We start from the raw sequence: 22,672 nt of genomic DNA, 5'->3' as shown, positions 1-22,672 counted from the left end.
GGGGGGGGGGGGCCCCCCCCCCCCTTTTCTCTAAAACATTTCAGCCCCACCTAACCACGTTCTCCTGTTCTGAGCAGGGATTTTTCTGGGTCCTGTCTAGGCTGTTTTAGCTGAAGATACTCATCAACCCTGTTTGGTTTTGCTGGGAGAGGTTCTGTGCTTGAGACAAGCTGAGACTCATCTATCACTTCATCACCAAACCTAGTACATCCACAATGAGCCTTTGTGCCCTAGCCCAGAAAATAAACAAGGGTTTGAATACCCTCTGGGTCAAGCAGCATCGCTGAAATGTGAAATCTTCCCTCCTACACCTTTACCGTAGTGGCTCAGCCCATTCCAGGAGCTGGGGAAGAGAATGGGTGGGGGGAAGGAAAGGTTCATGCTCAGGTTACAGTAGCTCAGCGGTGATGGTAGGGGAGTTGGGAGGATGGCCCAGGGAGGGACAAAGCATGAGGAGCATGTGTCCAATTCTCCATCTTTAGATCTGGAGTAAGCAAGTAAAACCTGCTGGTATCTGTCCTTTCATGTGGGTTAAGGGTTAATTTGCTACTGTGTTTCTCAATCCCTGTTCCTTCCTCATGAAAAATTGTGATTGACTGATAAAACAGTCTCACTTGTGCTGGCTTTGGGAAGGTAGAGGGTTACTTGGAATGCCACCGAGGCTGTTTGTGTGCCCTGGTGCCTCTGCAGGAGGGGATGGGAGTCTGTTGCAATACACAAGCTTTATTGCTCTACAAGCAGCTTCTAAGCAGCTTTAGTAGCTGGTGTTACTATGTGTTACTAAATCTCTTGGTAAGGGAATTTCCAGGCTTCGTGGGAAAACAGGCTGCCCAGGTCTCCTTTGACCAGGAATCTGGAAATGGTGGCACCGTGTGCTGCTTGTCTTAGCACCACCCTTTCTGTTAGTGAGTGTAGGAGGATGCTGAACCTTTCCTGCTTTCTGGTAAGCAGAGTACAAGGCCACAGTCATATACTGAACTTGCTGCTTTTGCACTGGACATGCAATGAGGACTTCCCACCTTTCCCATTTTGTCAAGAAACATGACTCAAGAGTTACTGTCTTGCATAGATTCCTCTGTACAGTCTTCTAGACTTGTGGTGGGGTGCTTTGAAGGTAATGGGTATGCAGGGTGGGTCTTTGCAGGGTCTGGTGAGGGGGTTAAAAGCCTCCAAGCCATTAGTAGCTTTTGGGTGCAGTGAGAATGACTGCAAGTGAGAGAGATGTTTGCTGGCCACCTCTGAAGCTGAGATCACAACAGTAACTTTCACATGCTGGCAGGGTGGACCAGCAGGATCTCGGATCCCACTCTTTCCAGGGGATCCAGCATTCATAAACCCTGGTGGGAAGGATTTGAAGGCTGCTGACTGTTCTTGGAGGTGGATGGTATAACGTGCTTCCTACACTGCGAAGCTGCTTGTAACTCCCGGGGAACTTCCCTTGCAGAGATTAGAGGGAGCTGCACAGCATCTGTTTCACCGGTTTTCTGTCATCAGTTAGTTGCATGGAGGCCCGTGGGAAGGGAAGGAAAAGTCCATATTTTAAATACAAGTAAGGCTGTCAATGAGCATCCCTATCAGAGAATAATCTGCACACTGAGCCATTACAGCAATTTTGCACTACAAACAGGCATTACAAAAATCCCATGGCACTTTCCCAACAGCTTTTCTGTAGAGTAAATTACATAAACAGATTAAATAAGGAAATGTGATGATAGAAAAAAACCCTTAAACATCTGCAGGTGAAGTACTTTTGAAGTATTTTATATATATATATAACTAAGCAGTTACCAGCAATTACTTTTGTGTCAGTTAATGATAGTTGTGGGAAGGAAGAAGTAGGCTTCAGATAAATTGCATCAAGTAGTTTGTGTCCAAACCCACTAACAATAACTCAGAACTGTTTGTTGGCACGTTTTTAAAACAAGTAGGGTTTATTATGTGAAACAGGTATGAGCTGCAGCAGCATGTTTGTGAACTTAAGTGGTATTATATGCCTTGCAGAATACACATCTGTTATTAACTGTTAACAGTAGTTTTAAGCCTCTGTTCTTCACTCCTTGCTGCTTTCTTGCTATAGGCTTTTCAGGCTGTGTCTCTCATTACTAACCAGCAACAAAAAGGCTTGGCTTCCAAGTCAATACTGGTTTATATTTACAAAATACTGTTGCCATCTGACAGCTGTTGTTGGGTGCCAGGCCAAGGTGTTGTCTCACCTTGTACAGGACTGTTTTTTCCCCAAGGGCTCCTGAGACTGCCTGGGCTTTCCTGTTGGTAAGACAGTTGCAGCAGCAAAGAGTGTGGGGGAAATCCTGATGTCTCTCTAATATGGTAGAAGTCATAAAGTTAAATTGCTGTGGAGTACTTCTACTTGCTGTCAGTAGCTAGTCCTGTTTAGCAGGTCAAGACAATAGTATACTTGTATAATTTTGGATTTTTAAACAACCTGGAAAGGCCCATGTGAACAACAGAACTATTATTAAACTAGCTTTCCCAGCCTCTGGATGTGCAGCTTCCATTGACAACATGGCTGTTAATGTGTAGTTAATAACTAGTAGCTTGTGTGATGATTAACTGTGGTCAGTGCACTGCACACATTGCAAAAGTGGTAGGAGGACAAAAACGCCGCCTCCCAGCCTGTGCTCTGAGCACAGGGCGGGTGGAGGGTGGTTGGCTAATACAGCCATGTCACATTACAGCTTCTTGGCATAAAGGAACAGTATGTTCTGCAAATGCTTCAACCTGTTTTTCTGCCCTACTGCAAATTTCCAAAATGCTTCTGTCCTCCTATGCCACTGAGCTCTGCATGAGGAGGGAGTGAGGGCACCAGGAGATGTTCCCCCAGGCTCTGCTGAGAGGAGGCAGCTCTGGGAAATGCTCACAATGCTGTGTTTTGTTCAACTCTTTCTGCAAAGCTATTGTGCCATGGCGTGCATCCAGTTAATACTTACACATCTTGAGATTTTAGCAGGTTTCATAGCTAGGTCTTCAGAGGTCATAGAAACATTTTTCAGCATTTTCCTGTGTTTGTTCCTTAGCATCGTGTTTGAAGGTGAGAGGTCTCTTCCCACCCTTTCAAGTAGTATTCTAGTTTTTAGAGATAACATTGCCTGTTTCCAGCCTTATGAAAGAACTCTTTCAAAACCCTCTCCTATAAAGTAATTTCTCATGCAGCAAGACTGAGCCCAACTTACTGTAGTCTTGATAAAACAGGTTTGTCTTATCTCTGCAGAAAATACCCTTTCCCATGCTAAGTAAAAATAGTATTCAGCCATTGGCCTCTTCACAGTTGCTGCAATAGGCCACAGTTTAGCCTTAAATGTATGGCAGCTGAATTGGCTGGCTGGGTGGTATTTTGTCAGCTGAAGCCTTTCTGAAAGTTGGCATTACTTTTGTAAGATAGAAATTACTTTTGGAGTGCAATCTCTAACGTTGGAGATAAATCAATTAAAAACGAGTTTGGATACTGCTGTGGTGATTTATGCTTAAGTGACAAATGGCTTTGTTAATGGGTTTCTGCAATCAGTGCAGCAGATGAGTTTTGATTAACACCTGGGTGGCGTGGAGGCGTGTCACCTTCCCCTTTAAGGAAGCAAGAGATAATATTAGCCAAGCTGATTGAGGGACTTTTTTCCCAAGAAAGCCGAGACTCCATCTCATGAAAGTGTCACTTCCTATTGCTCTGAATATTGCCTTTTTATTGTATTGTTTGTAACTATTTTCATAATCTATTTACAAAACATAATCTATGTGAAGGGGCAGATCCAGAAAACTGGAGTCTTGACAGCCTAGTGTTGGTGTGTGTCACAGGAATTTTCCTGCACAAGCGGTCCTGTGGGGCAAAGTGTTGTAAAGAAGCTGCAGAGGATGGGTGTGAGCCTTTGCTCCCCTCCTGGCCAGTGCCAGCTCTGAACTTCTGAGTTTCAGATTGAGCCAGAGAGCCCATTGTTGAATCAGGGACTCAGATGGGTTCACATACCAGCATTGACTGAGTGTGAAGTTGCTCTGTTATAGGCTTAAATCTTGTAATTTCCAAGCCTGAAGTGCTTTGCAGAGCGCTTGCAGGAGGCAGTCAGGGTGTTTGAAAGGGTGAGCTCCAGACTTGGGAAAGATTCTGGTGATAGTTTGCTAGTAGCTGTGTCACTGCTAGATAACCTTCTGTATCAGGGGACACTTGTGCTGCCTTGGTTACAGCGTGCTCCTGGGAGCTTATTCCTTTTACTAACCAACCCTGTTCGTTCCCAGATCTTTACAGGACTGTATATTAAAATCCATGCCTTTCAAACAAACCTGATTTGCCAGACAATAAAGCTCAGGCTCTTATTTCACTGCTAGTCAGATGTTTTGTCACCTGAGGTTTTTTTTAGTAATGACTTAATTTAATATTATTCTTTGGTATCAAGAAAATCCAAGTTCAGTAACTAACATTCATAGGGTTAGTGTGTCTACGCCTTCAGCTGAGTCCATATAAAGTACATCAAGTCTGTCTTCTGAGAACTCAGGCAAATTCAACACTTGCAGATGTGAGGCATCACCCCATGTTCCAACTCTTCAAAAGCACAAGAGGCTCTTAAAGCATTTGAGTCAACTAAGCCAAATATTTTAAGTAGAAAACAACCCATTTTTCAATTGGCTGGGAAAATCCTGTTTTGTTGCAATTGTATTTTTGTACCCTCTGGGATTCAAACTGAGAGTTTAGCACAAAACAAAAATCTAAATCGGTACTGAGTTATTTGTATTAAAGGCAGGTTTTGGAAGTGTTGAACAGTAAAGGGGCCTTGCTGTCTGCTGTGGGACTATTCATATGTATGGCACTATTCATATTAAAACGGTGCTTAAGTGCTTTGTCAAGGTAGAACCTAAATCTGAATACTTCTTTTGATAAACAGATACGTCCTTCCAATTGGGATTCAAATGATCAAGGAAGAAAAGATGTCTGAGGGCAATTCCCAGGTCATTTCCTGCCGAAAGGCTGCATGCCCTTGTTTGCCATGCATTTTAGAAAAGGCTGAGAGTCCTCTGATCTTGATGCATGACAGTGTTGAGACCAAAGCTAAAAAGGAGTGTCTTGTTTGGATGTATCCTGTATGACAGGGAATAGGAGTATTTTGACACATGATTACCGAGCCAGTAATTTGAATTTCTATTTGTATTTCGAGTTTTCTTTGTGGTAACTCAAATCCTCATGTCTTCCAGGCAGTCTGCAAGCCACGAGGGCTTTGATGGTGGCTGCAATACTCCTGGGGCTCGTGGGTTTGTTTGTTGCTGTGACTGGCATGAAATGCATGAAGTGTATGGAAGATGACCAGGTCAAGAAGATGCGGATGGCTGTCTTTGGTGGGGTGATCTTCATCATTTCAGGTTGGTAACATACAGATGCGCTTAGTGTTAAATGTGCTATTTCCTAGATGGCATTTTGGTCTTAGCAGATTTTGGCACTGTTGCTCTGGCTGCCTGAGGCATCAAATGGGTCTGTTGGCACTAGCATTACACTCTCCCTCTATGTGGACTTCATGCCTTCAATATCTGTTAGCAGAGCTGCCTTTGACCCTGCTTCAGTGAAAGGCTGTCAGCAGTCCTGCTTTGGGTGCAGTGTAACTGTGGGGGGACCTCAAATCCTTTCTTAGCTTTTCTTCCAACCAGCACTAACTGAAACAGCTCAGAGCTGCCCAGGGTAGCCGCAGCTGAGCCATTAGTCGAGATGCTGATTCTGCTGCAGGCATACTTTTGCAGTGATTTTATTGATTGTTTTTTCTTAAGCCATGACATTGTGTTCCCTTTATGTGCAGGTCTGGCAGCGTTGGTGGCCACATCGTGGTATGGCAACAGAGTGGCTCGGGCCTTTTATGACCCTTTCACCCCCGTCAACACCAGGTACTGACCCTTTGGGTATAAGACATTACAGTTTAGTGTGGCAAATGCTCACAGGGCTTAGTTTTGAGTAGCAGCAGCTCAAAAGAAAAAGAGAATTTTCTGAGCTAACTGGGTTGGCTTCAAACTGTGCAGAAAGAGCTGGGACCAGATTATCCATGTGGCTCTTAGGTCTTGGCTTTCTGTTAAGGCAGCATCACTGACAGAGACCTGACTGATGTGACTTCTACGATTTTCTTCCACTACTGGTTTGCTCAGAGCTTGGCCTCAGTTCACACCCTGCACACTTGCAGCTGTGTGGGGTAACCCAAAATACTGGACTAACCTGATGTTGAAGGTCTGGATTTGAGGGTCAACAAAGTCTCAGACTGCTCCAAACTGCTGCCTTGCAGGAAGCCATGTCCATCCCAGTTTCTGCTTCCTTCTGCTTTGTGTGAACATGTTACTACGAGTAATACCTCTGGATCACAGTGTTATTCACTTTCTCCCTTCTTTCTCCCCCAGATTTGAGTTTGGGTCAGCTCTCTTCATCGGCTGGGCAGCTTCATCTCTGGCCATACTGGGGGGATCCTTCCTCTGCTGTTCCTGTCCACGGAGAGAAACTTCATATCCACCCACCCGAGGCTACCCAAAAAATGCCTCCTCCACAGGGAAGGATTATGTATAATAAAACAAAGAAGAGGAGCCACCAGCACTGGTAGTGAAAGCGTTTTGGAGAGGACACCATAATGCCACTGTCCTGAGCAGAGTCCAGGCTCTAGGTTCTGCCTTCCTCTTCTCCCAAAAATGTGTATATTTTTGTAATCCTCTTTGCTACTGGACATAACTTCTCCTTTCTCTCCCAGCCCGTGGAGGCAGGCTAGCCTAGGTTCATAGGTATTGCCACTGGAAAGATGAAACCTCCAAGCTTGGGTTAAGTTTAGCATTTGGGAGTAAAAGGGAAAATGATACTGTTTTTATAGATGGATGTTGGTGCTTTTTTTAGGTTTGTTTTTGTTTTTGTTTGTTTTGGTTTTTTTTCTAAATAGATGGTAACAATTCAGTCCCATATCCCATTAAGTTAGAGCCCAGTGTGGTGTGTGTAGAAATTAAAGGAACATATATTCTATACAAAATGATGAAACCGATAGCTTAAGGGGAAACATAATTCTGGGGGAAGGACTTTAAATGCAGGAATGTTTGAAGAGATGTAAAATACTCTTGTACTGTCTTATTGGCATCATCTTCAGCACAACACCCTGCTTTCTGTGCAGACAAAGGGTCAGACGCTATTAAATTGCAGTGACTTCACAGAAATCCATGCTGTCCGTGCACATGCTGTTGGCCAAAGGAAGATGAAGTGTAACGTAGCAACTACAGAAGTTATCAGACTCCCAAAGCAGCTGCAGGTTTGCCTGGTGCCAGGGAAGAGCTCAAAAAAAATGATTGCCTTCTGTTTTCACTGTGTCTCTGGTGGGGCTGTTCCTTAGACACCGAGTGCTGCCAGTGATTTTCTCCTTGTTCCCACCCTGGTAGCTGAGCTTGAATCTTTATCCACTTCTGTGTGTTACAGGTCAGCTTTTAACACTTCTCTCTTTCCTTGGATCATTTGGGCTTAGTTTACTGATCTCTGTTTGCCTTATGCAGCTAGTTGTGTTAAACCAAACTGAATGCACTGCCACTCCCTGATGTTTCCCCAAGGATACCTCACACGCTGCCATTCCATCCTGTATTTCTCCTAAACACTTTCAGTGATGATATGAAGGCAAATTCTAAGAAAACTGATCCAAAGCTTATGGCATTTTCTTGTAATCCAAGCTCACCAAAGAGGAAGAAACAAACATTTTAAAGATAAAGCTATCCTTGCATATTGAGTGATATCCAAAAAAAAAAAATCATGCAGTTTATTAAACGTTCCCACTTCTTCCCCTGAAACACCCAGTCAGTCACTTGGTGTTTACTTATCCTGGGAGTTAAATGTTGTAATTCCTAGAAGGATGGTACCACCTCTCCAAAGCTCAACCTTTTTGTATAGAAGGAAAACGGTTGCTTCTGACCAGGCTTTATAATTGTGTATGTGTTCAGAGGCATCAGATCTCTTGATTTCCTTCTGTAGACAGGGAGAGCCTCTGACTGAGCTATGTACCACCGTGGTGTTGGTGGTTTGTACAAGCCTTGTACCTCTGTCTTACCTGACTTTTGCAGCATAAAGTTACTAAAAGAAACCAACCAGAGCATTGGCTTCAGCTTGAGCTGATGTTGGCCTGTACTTGGAGCTGGGTCACATGTCTTCTAGTTCTCCATGGGGAATTGCCTGTGCACAGCAGCTGCCTCGTGAGACCTCTTGTCCTAGGAGGTGGCAGCTCAGGTCACATTAAAGAGCTGATGAAGTCTATGCTTTTGTATTTGCATTAGCCCTGAGCCAGGGAGCAGAAGCTTGTATTGGGAACTTGTATAAAGTGTTTAAACAATTTCAATAAATGGACTTTTTTTAAGGAAAATCAGGCTATTACTTCATTTCTTGTTTTTGAGCAGAACTTGGATGGTGTGCATGGAAGAGAAGAGTGGGGCTTGGGCTTTTGGGAGGCTGCCTGCCAGGATGGAGCTTGTTTAGCTGTGTGTATCTACAGCAGACATAGGTGGGGACAGATCTTCTGCAGTGAGTCAGGCAGTTGTGGCCTCTGGCAGAAACTCACCCAGTAATCTGCTGTGATTGCAGCCCAGGAACCAGAAGGTCTGCTCCTTGGCAAGGCAGGCTACACCCTGGGTGGAGCAGGAAGGGGTAGGGGGAAGGCAGATGGCTCCCTTACAGGGGGAGTGGGAGCTGCAGGAATGGGGAAGGGATGGAGGGGGTGTGGAGCCATGGTGCTCCCAGGAGAGGTGCTTTGTTTCAGTGCAGTTGTGCTTTCCATGGCTGTATCTGGGTTAGGGTATGTGCAGGCTATGGCTACCTGCATGAGATGCTTTGCCTTCAGAGCAGTGAGAGACCTGCTGATCCCTGTGTGTCTCTTAAGCTCTTATGTGCACCTCCTTGATATTTCTGGGTTAACAGGGCCATGAAGAGATGGGCTGTGGGAGGATCCATCTCACTCTAAAGCCCCTTGGGGAGTGTACTGTGCTTCTGCTAGTTGTGACAGCACGACCAGTTGGGTGTACCTTTTTTGCAGGCCAGGTAGAGAATGGTTCCTGATCGGGATGGTTTCTTCTAAATTGCACTGATACATCCTCGGGGTAGCAAGGCTCTATTGCCCTGCTTCTACCTGCCCTGGAAACCTTTTTCCATTTGCCAGGGCTCTTGTGTTCATCCTTTTCATATTTTAAAGTGCTTGTGATGAGAGGCAAACTTTATTTAAAACATTTTCTTAAGCTCAGTCAAGGAGCTACCTCTTCTAGTCCCTCACTCTCCAAGGGCTGTTTGCTTTTGTAATTACAAACAAAAGGAATAGAGCTAATTAGGCCTTGTAAAGCTGGCAAAGCAAAACAGCCAGGCATGTGGCTGGCTGAGTGAGCTTGCAGTGCCTGGAGCAGGCTGGTTGCCTGGCATAGTTTGGGGTCCATGGTCATTCTTATTCCAGCCTGTCAATTAGTCAAGGATTTCCATTGAGATTAATTTTTTCCCATGTTTTCATGCTCGCTCCCTCTCCAAGGACTTATGCAAGTTCTGCTCTGAAGTTTCCTGGGCAGAAGAGAGGAAAGCAATCCCACCTATAAAATGATCAGTAGGACTTCTCAGCAGCTGGCAAAAATTGGCCACTGCAGGAGATGCAGATCTGTGTGTGAGACTGGCACAGATGAAGGAGCCAGAGGCTACCTTGTTTGTTTGTTTGCTATACTTTTAATTTGACAAAATTCACAGCCAAACCTTCATTTGCCCTGCCTTTCTTGTGTGATCATGCAATTCTACTTGGCTGTGTTTTTTACAGCCCTTTGGCCATCTCTGCTGTAGGTTGCATAGGAAAGGAGTTACATGGGTTGAAAGTTGGGGGAGAGTTTCTCACTAGGTTTCAATCTTTTCTTGTGACTGGCATTCCTGCAACGAAATGATGGCATTTGTGCAGACAATGGGAACTTTGACTGCTTCTTGGCATCTTCTTCCATACCATATTTATTATTCACATTGTGCCAAAGCTCTGTATGCTATGCAGGGAACTTGACTATCAGTGGGAATTACATGCTCATTTATATTGCTTAGATAATTCAAAGGAGTAAGAGAGCTCAAGATGTTTTTGGAATAGCATCAGCCTGTTGGATTTCTTGTCTTCTCCAATTCAATTTTAAGAAATCATTCATGCTCTTGCCTTTACCAGTTTCAGTTCTGATTTGTACATGAGCTTCTTGTAATAAATTTGGCTTTGTTTTCTGTACTGCTCTGAACATATAAAGAGTATTAAGCCATTGAAAACTTACAACTAAGATCCCAGAAGAAACCAAGAGATCTGGTGACAAATGTTAGTGAAATACTAATAAAAGCTCAGAATCTTTTAAATATAAGGCAGAAACAGAAATAATGGCATTACCGAGGGACAGAAGTTAATGCAGGACTTCTGCTTTAAAGAAAACCCCAGAAATGGCAGTAACTTTCTGAAGTTCCGCAAAAGTAGATTTATAAATCTAGATGAGTAACCAGACTGAAAGAGCTCAACCCTTTTGTCCTGAGCACGGAGACCTGGAATAACTGGGGCAACCGGTGAAGTGACAGTGATGTAAAATTATCTTAGTGTTTTGACAAAGGGCAGGTAAAAGATGCCAAAATGTTTTCACAAAGGGCAGCTAAAAGATGCCAATAGTAGCAGCATCCTCCAAGGTCTTACACTCGAGTCTACCTGAAAAGTTATTCTGCAATCAGCTCTTTGCACAGTGTCAGTCAAATCACGAAAGGGACCTTTAAAAGTCACCTAGTCCATCCCCCCTGCAATTAGCAGGGATGTTTTCAATAAATCTTGAAATGTCAGACCTCACAAGTGGCCAGAGTCCTGCCAGCTTGTGTGTATGCCATCAGGATTACTCCCCCACAATGTTTGCCCACCACCTTAGCACCTACTGACTGGCAGAGGAGATGGCTGCTGTCACACAGAGCAGAGATGGGCAGGTGAGCCACAGACTTATAACAACCACATATTTCATCTGGAGCTTTGCATCCAAGTGGACAACTGATCTGAACTTTCCAAACTGGCCTTCTGATTGCAACACAAACAGTATCGCAAGGATTTTCTCCCTACCCCCTTCATTAGACCCTTCATTCCTCCACTCCCACTGTTTTTTCAATTTGCCTAGTTGTTTGCCTGCTTCTAGAAGTCCAGCCTGCAACAAGGAGCTTGGTCTTCTATAGCATGTTGCTTTTGACCCTTTCTGCAGCTCCTGAAGTGCTGCACTCTGGCATCTGCATCACTGAGCAGAAAGGGAAAAACACTCCTTTGTTGAACCTCATGTGCTTGATTGGAAAACATCCCAACTCCTACAGCTTTTCCAGAAAAGCCCTGCCTGGATTCCTAGCATACTGTGTCTGGGACTCGGTGTTTCTAGGGTCTACATTTCCTACAGAGACCTGCTGCAGACAACAGGAATCCCTGGGTATGGAGCCTGTGGGTGATCCTGCTTTGCTGCCGCAGGGGCTGTAAGCAGCTCTCAGCTGGTGGGTCCTGCCCAGGCTGGGGGCCAAGCACTGAGCAACTCATCTGGGTAACACATCTGCTGGGCTTGCCTTGAGGCACAGAAACTGCCCTCCACTCCTACCTAGTTCGTCAGCTGGGCCCAGGAGCAGCTTTGATGTGAGAAATGTGAACTTTGATGTTAAGTTTCCTATATTTTTGCCTTGCTCTGACTCTAGGCTCTGTTTCCCTTGTGCCCTTCTTCACTGTAGTTGTCCAGGTCTTCCCTCCTCCTTGAGGAAGGACCGTTTAAAAAAGTAACCATCTAACCATCTAACACTAGGCTGTTCCTGACTGGTACAGCCAGGCTGGGTTAGATGAGCTGGTGGCACATTCTGGGACATTGCACAAGTCTCCATTCTTATTCATGGTATTTTTGTACTTCACTCACTAAAAAGACTTGCAAAAGCTCTTGTCCAGGTGAAGGATATGATTGATGTAACAAAAATGCATTTTCACATCAAGTGAGAGAAGAAACCCTTTCATCACAGTTAAGAACCTCCACCTGCATTGCCAGCAAGGTTCCCCAGGACTGAGGGGTACAAAGACAGCTTCTGCCAGTGTCCAATAGTTTTCAGGTGGGTTTTAATGAAGACAAAAAAAAAAAAAAGTGAGAAAGATTCTCCTGCAGGCAGCAGGGAGGGAAGAACAACATGAAACTAGCTAGTGCCAAGTTAGTGCCTACATCCCTGGCTCCTAGGAAAGACTCAGCTACGTGAAAACTGCTCAGTGCTAGTAACAGGGTTCTCCTCTGCCATGGATTCACTTCCCACTGCAGGCAAGGGCTTTGATTTTTAATTTGGGAACCACACAGCAAGGTTCAGCAGGTGGGAGGCGTGGGATTCTGGTACTCCCAGCCCAGCACTCCTGGCTGGCCTTGGAGCCAGCTGCCCCAGCAGGACAGCAGCAGGGGAGACTTAAAACAAGCTCAGCCAAGGGAAAAAAAGCAAGAAATAGCATTCTTATTACAAGGTAAACAGTATTAACTCCGTCTTGGGGGAGTAGAAACACCACGGCGGTGATCGGCTTTTCTGCCCACAAGCTGTGGAAGGGCGGTGGAACGCGCTCCACCCTCCTCTTGTGTAACACTCCCCATAGCAGCAGCTGTAAATAATCATTTACCTGTGTCTGATCCTCTTTTGCTGCCTTTTTTTAGTGCCTTTCTTCTGAAATGCAGCTCCCGAAGGAACTGCCCTGAGGTGTGCATGGCAGAGCCCCAGCCTCGGAGCTGGCAGAGCTCTGTCACACACAACCGGAGCTGGAAGCCCTGGGTTACTCCTGTGAGTAAAGCTGCCAGCTGCAGCAAGGGGGATGGGACAGTGTGGGCTGCATTTGTTGTTTTTCCAGGGAAAAGAGCTCAACGGTTCATTTCAATAATTGTTTTTCCCAGACCCACAATAACATTTCTCCACACTCTGTTCTGCAGAAAAGGTCTGGTGAAAACACATTGGCCAAAACATGTTTGTCAGAGAGCCAGGTGTCTGCTTGTTTACCTGACTTCAGGATTTCAAAACAGGAGCTCAGAAACTGGAGACAGAAAGGGGAAGCCAGTCCCTTCCTATGTGCATTTTTTTCCCCAGGGAGTAAAAATGCCCCACAACTGACCCAGACCTACAGGTAGTCGCCTTTGTGGAGGTTTACTAGTCACTGTCATACTGCAACATGGCAAAAGCATCCTTGGAGAAGTATGCGTGGGATGGATGCTCTGGGAGCATGAGCAGAAATGTGACCATGCCCGAGCAGCCCCGTGCACAGAGCAGGAGAGACTGAGGAGTAATGAAACCCTTGGCTGCTGCCTTCCTTAAGGGAGGGATGTGGCCTTGGCCCAGCAAGCAGAGTCTGCACAAGAGGGAGTCTAATTTACAGTGCCCTGTAATTTGCTGATGCTGTAATATGTTTAGCTTGGGGAAAAGGCTCTGTTGATGTTAACGTGTTTGCTCACATTGGAGCTGCAGTGTGTTCCATCCACATGAAAAACACCACCACACAGGACTGTGGCTGGACCATCTTGGAGAAAATAACAGGCACTAGCTCAGCTGGGGCTGAGCTGTTGGGGCTTTCATGAGGTGGGAGCAGCCCCCTGAACACTCCAGAGCCAGGTACAATGTGACAGCCCAGCATCTGCTGCAGTGACACTCACTGTTCACTAAGAACTGCTGCCCAAGTTAATTAAAGTGTCAGCACTGGACCAAGCAGTATTTCCCCAAAGCTTTTGAACTGCTCTCAAATCACTGATTAGTGTCAAAAATATAGCTCCATCCCCCATCTACAACCTTTACTCTAACTGAGTAAACCTTTACTCTGCTTTTTTCAGGCAAGAATGGTGAGGATATTGTTGTTAGTACCAACAATGGCAGCAGAAATACCACGAATGATCTGAAGACACAGACTGGGTGATATTGGACAGACAGACTTGCACTGAGAGCAAATAATTACTGCTCTGTGATCTGGTCCTGCTTTGGGATACAACATTGTCATGCCTCTCTGTTTGCCTAGTAGCTTTGTTATTAATAATTACTTACACCTATGCAACACTTGAGCTCATGGGACTGCTCCAGGCTGTCTGCTGCATGTTTCGGGGTAAGTCTGCAGGACTAAGCCCTGCAGATAGACAAAATACTTGTTTGAAATTCAAGCTAACTCCAGAGCAAGTATTTCTCTCCACAAGACTTACATGGCTCTTCATACCTAAATTCTTCATGATCCTCAGAGCAGCCTGGAGAGTTAGGACGGTGTGTTCATTCTGGTAACAAATGGGCAGCAGGCAAACTATAGCCCTGAATCTTGAATGCCTAAAACCAAGGGAAGTACCTACAGATCCATAAGACTCTGGATTTGAGTCTCCTGTCATCTGTGCTGGCGCTTTTCCTCGTCCACAAATCTACCATATGCTCAGGGAGCTCTCTGTGTGTTGGTGTCGGGCTGACCAGATGTTATAAGTTATTCACTCTGGCTGCAGGCACAGGATAAAGATGCACCACTTTTTCCTCAAGCTGCCCTGGAAAGGGAGATGTCCACCCTTGCTAGTCATGTATTCTTAACTCCTCCTTTTTGCCATCTCTGGAACAGATTGGGCTGAGCAAATAGTTCACTGCCGGGTTTGTCAGTGGGTGGTCAGGCCAGCAGAAGGCAGGGAGCAGGGCCTCCAGCTCGGAGTCCAGGAAGAAATGTGGAGCAGTGGGGTAGGACCATGCTTTTGGCACCAGCAAACCCCTGGGCAAGGCAGGCCTGCAAACCTCCCAAGCTTTCTGCAGAATTCCTCAGAAACTGGATTATAAAGTAAGAGTCTGCCTGGCATTTTATGTTTCAGAAGAATGACCAAATTTTCCTTGTACACATCTAATTCTGCTGAAGGCATGAGTTAGTCCTGATGCAAGCAGCTCTTATCACTGCAAGACAGTGCTTTAATAGGAATTTCCTTACAATTTGTTCCCAGAACCAGTCTCAGGCCAGCTTTGAAAGGTGATAACATTATGAGTGAAGTTAGCAGCAAATGAAAATTGCTCTTACAGAATTGCACTTTGCATGAACCTTTTTCCAAAGAAGATATATCAGGTGTTTCAGATCAAGTTAAAGACATTAATTACAGCCATAGTAGTAGTTCAAAATGTGGCAGGCCTTTTAGAACTTGTTACTGTAGATCACAATGTCAATATTACAAAAGAGTGGTTTGTTTCCATCATAATCAAGTTGTCTAGCACTGAATAATGGACTACTGGAGGCTGCCTCTTTATCTTGGCATACACAGAGCTCAGCAGTGTGTGTCAACACTGAGAACACTTGAAGGATTGCATTGCTTTGTCTGCTTGGACCCAAAAATACAAGGGCTTTGGAGGGGATTCAAACTGATTCGTAAAGTACCTGCTCTAAGCCAGTTTACCCCCTCCTAATAGGGCAAACTTGCTTATCTGTGTCCTGGTATTCAGAAGTTAGCCCTCCCTTTCCTTCTATTATTCACCTGGGGAATTAAATCCCTGCTGTGTGAAAGGGGCAGTGACACACTGTGCACACGAACTGGCAGAGGGTTCCATTGGTGAGCTGCTAACCCAAGTTATTTTGGCATTATATAAACGGAGTCAGCCCTCGGCCCCTCTGAACAGCGGCTTCAGTTAAGCTGTGCCAGCCGTACAAACAGCTTGGAGCTTGGAAAAATACATAATGTATTAAGGGTGGGACAGAACCAAATATATACACTTAAATCGACTTGTTCATGCATGACTGCAGTGCAGTAACAGCTCTGGTGAAGCAGGTGATGTTGTGCTCCGTGTCCCTGAGCTTGCCTGGGAATTGCAGCACTTGGGCTCCCTTTTGGGGCACAACTTGGCTGTTCCTACCAATTTTAGAGAAGGGATTCCTATGGAAATGATAGGACTGATAAAGCACAGAGGGTCTCGGGACTGACCACAGTCTTGTCCCTGTTTTGTCCAGTCAAGCATTTCTTACAGAATAGCTGCATGACACATGAAGTGCAGGGCATGCTTTGCTCCCTTTCTGCCAGAGCAGAGATGTGCAAGTAAAGCAGTGGATCTGCAAATCTCTTCCACAATGAGATTTAGATAAAGGCTTGTTTGGGACTACCTTGTGACATGGGTAATTTTGATTTATATCTCCTGGACAAATGGGAGCTAAGAGCAGTGATTACAACATCCATGACTTCCCACAGGAGATTCTTTCAGGACATTTCAGTTTTTACCTTTCTGCAGAACTGAAAGAAGTCCAGAAAAAAATTGCTGATAAAAGCTAAATACACACTCTTCCTTCTTTTCGTGGAATTCATTGCAGAACAACTCACAATGTAGCTAATCAAGAGTGGAAAGTTTCCTCTCAGAGTCATAGCTTTTCCTTTTAAGAGCAATTGAGGTGATTTCCTATAAAAGACTGTTTCTGCTCAGTGCCAGTAGCAGTGTTTTTCTTCTCAGGATAGGTGGCTGCACATATTTGTGGAGACCACTGGTGTGCTTGTGGATGTGCCATAACCCCCAGCCTGTGATGGGAGGTGTCCCTTCCCACAATCCTGGTACATGGGTCTGCTCCTAACACCAGTAACTCAGCATTATCTCTCTTCTTCCCTATGATCCTTGGAGTCCTGTTGGCAATGAAATCTCTTCCGTGTCAGAGATTTCTTTTTTCCTGCTGGATGTTTCTCATGTGGCTTTAATTCTGTTTGTGAAGGCAGCTGCATGCACAGACCACAGGAAGGGGGTGGACACAGTCAGCTTCCCACAACTTATCTCTGGTTGACCAGGGCAGGTGGGGAAGGGAAGTGATGGGCTCCATCCATCCCAAAACCTGTGGGATGGCTGAGGATGATTACTAGAATGATGATATCTTCTTCCAGAGAACACCAGAAGAACGTGGTGTGTGCAACCTGGGACACATTCCCACACCCACCTCTGTATACTTACACTCGTTCAGCTTGAACATCCCATTAAGCTTGACGGAAGCAATTAAAAAAAGAAGTAGTATCTGTTCTTGATCACTTTTGAAAACCAGTTGGCAGGATTCTTAGAGATGATCAGTCAAATTTTAAGCAGACTGGTGAAGTCAGGCTCTCTTTCTGCCTTGGAAATGTCATGTGTGCGTGTGTCAGTGTAACATAACACAGCCAGCACAGGGAGCCTTCCAGCAGGGCAAAGTTTAACTGCTTAGTAGAGTAGAGAATGGGAATCTGTTCTGACTAGAACCTTTAGGAGTGAAAGTGTGTTTATGCAAGCGTGCACATGTGTAGGTGACATACACACACCAGACTAACCTTGCAAGAGCAAATGCTAGAACATTAGAGGTGATCAGAGTATCTGCTTAAAAAAGGCTTCTAGGGGAAGTAATGAAAGCTTAGGACTGACTGCTGCCATTTGTTGGGGCAATTTCTGTTATTTTTATGTGGGGTTCCCACAGGAAAAAAGGTTCAGTCCATTTGTTTGTTGTAACAACTCAGGAAGGGAAGAGGCTTTCCTTTTATCCTGCTAGTACAGCTACCTTTGTCATCATATCCCTTTTCTCATCTGGTTGAGGTCCATATTCAAGCTAACAAAGAGCTTGTCCATAGCTACCATTCAGTAAACAGTTATGAGCTACTGTCAGATTTTATCTAGATTGAATTAAACAGGCACCTGATCGAATATCTAACGTTCACCTTTCCTTGCACTAGAGCAAGAAGGGGTATAGTGAACCCCAACAGGAAAGGGTCTCCCTTGAATCTGATCATAGAAGCTCTTGATTGCAGCTGAACAAATAGAAAGCTCTTGAGTTACAGCTAAAATGTCCTAAATGTGGTTGGTGAGCTTCTGACAAAACCAGTGGTGAATCCCTGCTTCATTTGGGTGGTCACATCAGTTCAAATCTAGAAATGATCCCAATCTCTCCATACTGGTACTATTTGAAAATGCCATCAGATTTTCAGATCTGGAAGTCCCCTGAGCCAATTCTCAGCTATTGACTCTGGACTTCCATCAGCCACCGAAACTTCAACTAAGTCCTTTCTCCTTTCGGATAAACAAACCACCCTTTGCCTCCCTAATCCCCATCCAACAGAACAGTCACTACTGAAAATGAAAGCAAGCCAATTCACTGATCTGAACTGCTCATTTCCCAACATAATATCCAATGCTGTGAGTCATCAAAAAAGGCTCTCCCCTTTTCCGTTAAGGTCAGCAGGAGCTCTAGCAGGGAGCAGTTGCTTGGTCACAGTATCAGGCTGAGCTGGCAGCACCAGCAGCAGAGTCCGGGTGGAGGAAGGTTTTCTGCATCTGCCTCTGCCGAAGATACAAAGATACAAAAGTTGGACCGTAATGTCAAAGGAGGTCAGGTGAGCAAGATCAGTAGCATTGCCTGAACCTTCTTTTTTTAATGACTCTTTTCGGATGCAAATAACTCCGTTTAATACAGGTAGATGCTGCCCCAGGTCTAAACATAATTTGGGTGACAAATGAGGAACGCTGGGAGGCAGGGAGCAGTCACCTAACTTTAGAAACAGTTTAATCTCTCTCTAAGAGCTGCAACAATGAGGACTTTTCTTTGTGTTTCTGTCCTCAAACAAACTTCCTTTGTTCTGGTGCAGTTTCTCCTCCCCTGGAATTTGCTGTCCCAACTGCCTCACTCAAGTCATGCTCAGGCTTGCTCCAACGCCAGCAATGTCTCAGAAGTCTGATGAAACCTGAGTGATCCTTGTATGCCTGTGTCCAGTCACCCAAATAAAAGCCAGGAGCCTTTTCGGGAAACAGTGTTGTCAGAACAGCCCTGCATGGGGAGAAGGAATGGAGGGATCAGATCGCACCTGCTGAAGTCGAGCCTTTGGGTACAGAGACTGAGTGACTCAGATGTCCAGATTGGTGATTGACTCACCAGGAGTCTTGACCGAGTCCTGTCTTTCCTGATGTGTATTTTCACACCCAGGCACACCTCAACCAGAGCCACCCAGAAAAGCCACCAGCCCAAGGTTAGGGCACTCCCTTGAGAGGATGTTTGCAGCCTCCAAACTGATCAGAGCATGAATATGAATTAAATCTTCCATCTCTTACATGGATATTCCAATGGCCAGCACCTGCACAGGCTGCCTTTGTTCAAGCTGGCCCTATTTTCAGCTTTTGAGTCTGGGGCAGAGGATGGTAAAATGTGCATCAGTTCTCCTTTAGGGCATCCAGACTGAGCTGCTCCTTTGCAGGAACTTAGCTCATGGACACCTTGGCACAACTTGGTGGAAAGCTTGGGATCCTGCTGGGTACAAGGACAACCTTGAGCAAGAAAACATAGGCTAAGAGCCCAGTCTTTTCCCACAAGCTGAGATCAGTGGATCAGCAGTCTCGGTGGCTGACTCAGCTCAACTCTCCCATTCGACTTTACTGAGGAGCACCCTTTAAATCATGGTGTGACTTCAGAGTCAGCTGAATCAGACACTTGATGAAGAGTCACTATAGGATTTATGGATTTGAGTGCAAGCTTAACTGTGGCCATAGGTTGAAGGGCAACATGAAAATGCAGTCTAAGGCAGTGAGATGCCTGCTTCAAGAACGCCCCTCCATTTCATTGCTGCTCATGGAGCTGCACAGCCATTTCCTCACATGGAATCAGAGCAGTCCGAAATCTCCTGTGTCATTCTTAACCCTTAGCAGGTTCCTCTACACATAATTGTAACTGGTAGGATCATGCCTAGTCCATCAACACTGCCTGCATCTGCTCATGTGATACCCAGTTTGCAGCTACAAGTGGGGGAGCAAGAAGGAATCTTTCTCCATCCCTGATTGAGCCTGTATCTACACCCTAACGTTAGCTTCTTGCTGTACCCTGGTTTGCATTTGCTCCTGTGCTTAGTGAGAGCAAAAATCACGTTTCAGGAAGCATCTCATTACATTTTCCATATTTTGAAATGGAGTGACTCACTCTCACCAAGCCAGCAGCTGTTTTGTCCTTGCTTTGTGCACTAAACTGAGCAGAGGACTCACCTCTGCCCCACCACTGGCCCTGGGAGTCCAGGGAGCTGAGGGTCCAGTCAGCAGCCAGTGCTGACTCAAAAAATGTCACTTTGTGGCTTTTAGAGACAAACATGAATGTACATGAAAGGACAGTGGGTGGGGGCTTGTGCTGAATAATAAGCAGCAGCCAAACAAGTCGAGCAGGTCTGTGGAAGCAATTCCAAGGCAGGCAAGCCAAAAAGATCGGTAAGGTGAGATGTAAATATAATCCCTCTAAGCTGGGACACGAGGAGCTGAAGGATCCACGACACAAACACCAGCCATGCAGCCCTGTTTCACCAAGGGGAACTAGGCCCCCAGTAACAACATGTTTACAACTCCACTTTTTTCCCAGCTGAGCCAGCCCCATGATGATGTAACTGTGAGCATGCTGTACCTTGGCCAGGCCAAAATCTTTTCGGGTGTAAGAGGAGGTGGGGAAGAGGGACAGAGGGATATCGGTCAAGTTGCCTTTTTTCCTTTCCTGTGCCCTTTCCTAAAAATATTTAATTGAAGAAGGGTTTATTCAGGATTTTTCCCCTGTTTTCCATTGTGTGTCATGTGCTTTGCTGGTGTGTCATGATGGAGGGAATGCAGAGCAATAGCTCACAGCCAGCAACAGTAAAATGAAGATTCAGAGCCCAAGCAAACAGTCCCCAAACCTCTACTACCCTGTTAGATAATAAAGAAACCAAAAGGTACCTTGGTTATTACCAGAAAATAGCCTATGGAAGCATCCTGCTCATTCAGCTATCCCTCACTTGTTCTCTTTCTTCATACAGCTAAGTATGAAATTTCCAGTCTCAGCTGGCCAGTGGTAAAACATGAAAGGATGAAAAGGTGGTCGTGTGGAGCCAAGTGCCCAACCAAAAGCTAAAAGAAACCCCTTACAGCGAAAGACAAAGCTTGACCTAATGAGCATCATCAACAGAAAAAATAGCGAGTTTCAAATTGTCCTGTCACTTCAAATAAGATCTGATTTTCTACACCTAAAAATGGAAATAAAATCAAAGCAGGGGGAGGGGAGGAGAACGGGGGCGGGGGCAAGAAAGAAGCTGGGGAAGTGCTGAAAGCTTTCAGGCTTTGTTCTTTCATCACAGAAAAGTAAAAAGAAAAGAGGGGCACGTTTGCCCCTTTGTAAGCTGCATTTAAGAGCTAGACCCTTCTTCATTTCGAGCCAAGGGAATTTTTGCTTTTGAGTTTGAAAAAAGCAGAATCAGGGTCATGATTTTTAAAAAGCTTAAATCCCAGGCGTGTTTTAGAAACAGATTCAAAAGCACATGCTCACTGCAATTATCTACGCCTGCAGTGTTTTCGGACATGTGGACTTCAGGAAAACAATAGCCAGCCCTGTTATCAGCACAAAGGAGGATCAGTTTGGAATTATCGTACCTGTAATGCAGGCATCCCTCAGCTCTGAGGGTTTCCATTCCCACTGTTGTTCAGCTGTGAATTTACTTACAACATTCCTGAAATAGGAAAAAAAAAAAAAAGGAAAGAAAGAAACAAAGAAGGGCATTCCTAACTGAAGTGTGGAGCAACTGAGAGCTGGCACCCTCTGACCAATAATTCTTAGCACAGGTCTTGCCTAAAATCAGTTGGATATTCTGTCTGCATTTGAAGCAGGAAAAAAAATCAGAGGGGGAGGGTGTCTGAGCACTGGGATGCTCCAGCTCGAAGGCAGGCACTGCACAAGGCTAAAGAGGTGATGGATATGTCCCTGGCTGCAATAACCCCCCATGCAGAAGCCATGACTTTCAATCCATTTAAAAGAGAGGATCACAATGAACCATTGCAGCTTCAGGAGATGGTTTAATAGAAAGGTTTGGTGATGATGGCAAATATCCTGATGGTACTGCTTGTGATCACTCAGGGACACACACATCTTGGATAGCTGGGTTGGGCTGGTGAAGAACTATCTATCTCTTGGAAGCTCTCAGCTTGTTATTTAGGTTAACTGCATGTGATTCTTTTAGGTATTTAACACTCCCAGCTGAGTTGTTGACTCAGAAAGTTGAGTGGGAATCAGAAAGGCATGGGCAGTCAAGCTTTAAGGACTTGAGCCGGAAGAAAAAAGGTGATGGTGGAAATCTGGTGAGTTTTACCAAGTTATAGCTCCCCTGAGCAGGAACTCCAAAGGAAGTGGTCCCTCTATTGTGTTTGCATTGTAAACTGTGCTGCACAGGTAGCAACGTTGCCTAACCAAAGTACCAGAAACCTCTTAAAGACATAACATCTTAGAGATCTTGGGTCTCTGTGCCAGGGGCTGTAAATCCTCAGTGGCCTGTGGTGTGTCACTGTAGGGTGATGGGTCACTGTGTGTGGCAGAGTGGAGCCCATGGCACCGGTGGCCAGGGGCACAGGACACACACTCCAGTATCTGTAGCTACCATCTCGGCTCCTTTCTTAATCGATGGGGAGAAACTGGGAGGAAAGAATGATTCATCCCACCTGCCTGACAATCCACCCCAGCTCCACATGGGTCACAGCCCTTCTGCCTGGAAAGTGCTCTGCCAGACTCTGCCTGTCACCCACACCCTGCACCCCACACTGCCACGTGTGTCCTCTGCTGATGGCCCCTGAAACCCAGACCCCGGGCACGACATTGCTGTCTCCCTGCTGGCAGCTGGAATGTGAGTGCAGGGATGGGGCAGGAGCCATAACGTGGGACAGCGCCCCCAAACCAGCACCCTGCCTCCTGCATCGCTGGTCCCTTTGTATCCTGAAACG

At 45.5% G+C, this 22,672-nt stretch overlaps 1 protein-coding gene across 1 annotated transcript in view; it reads left to right on the top strand.

The window, feature by feature from the left end:
* CLDN1 (claudin 1) overlaps nucleotides 1-8,348 on the top strand; it is an 11,669-nt gene extending 3,321 nt beyond the window's left edge. Inside the window, exons 2-4 of the mRNA XM_017810807.1 lie at nucleotides 5,194-5,358; nucleotides 5,787-5,871; nucleotides 6,373-8,348. Of these exons, the coding sequence (XP_017666296.1) occupies nucleotides 5,194-5,358; nucleotides 5,787-5,871; nucleotides 6,373-6,535 (413 nt within the window). The 3' untranslated portion in view covers nucleotides 6,536-8,348. The remainder of the gene's footprint in view (nucleotides 1-5,193; nucleotides 5,359-5,786; nucleotides 5,872-6,372) is intronic.
* The last annotated feature ends 14,324 nt before the right edge of the window (nucleotides 8,349-22,672 follow it).

Source organism: Lepidothrix coronata, unplaced genomic scaffold (genome assembly GCF_001604755.1).
Source record: "Lepidothrix coronata isolate B3197 unplaced genomic scaffold, Lepidothrix_coronata-1.0 Scaffold29, whole genome shotgun sequence".
In the NCBI taxonomy this organism is placed as follows: Eukaryota; Metazoa; Chordata; class Aves; order Passeriformes; family Pipridae; genus Lepidothrix; species Lepidothrix coronata.
The sequence above is the reverse complement of the archived record's forward strand: the minus strand, read 5'-3'. Positions and strand labels throughout refer to the sequence as shown.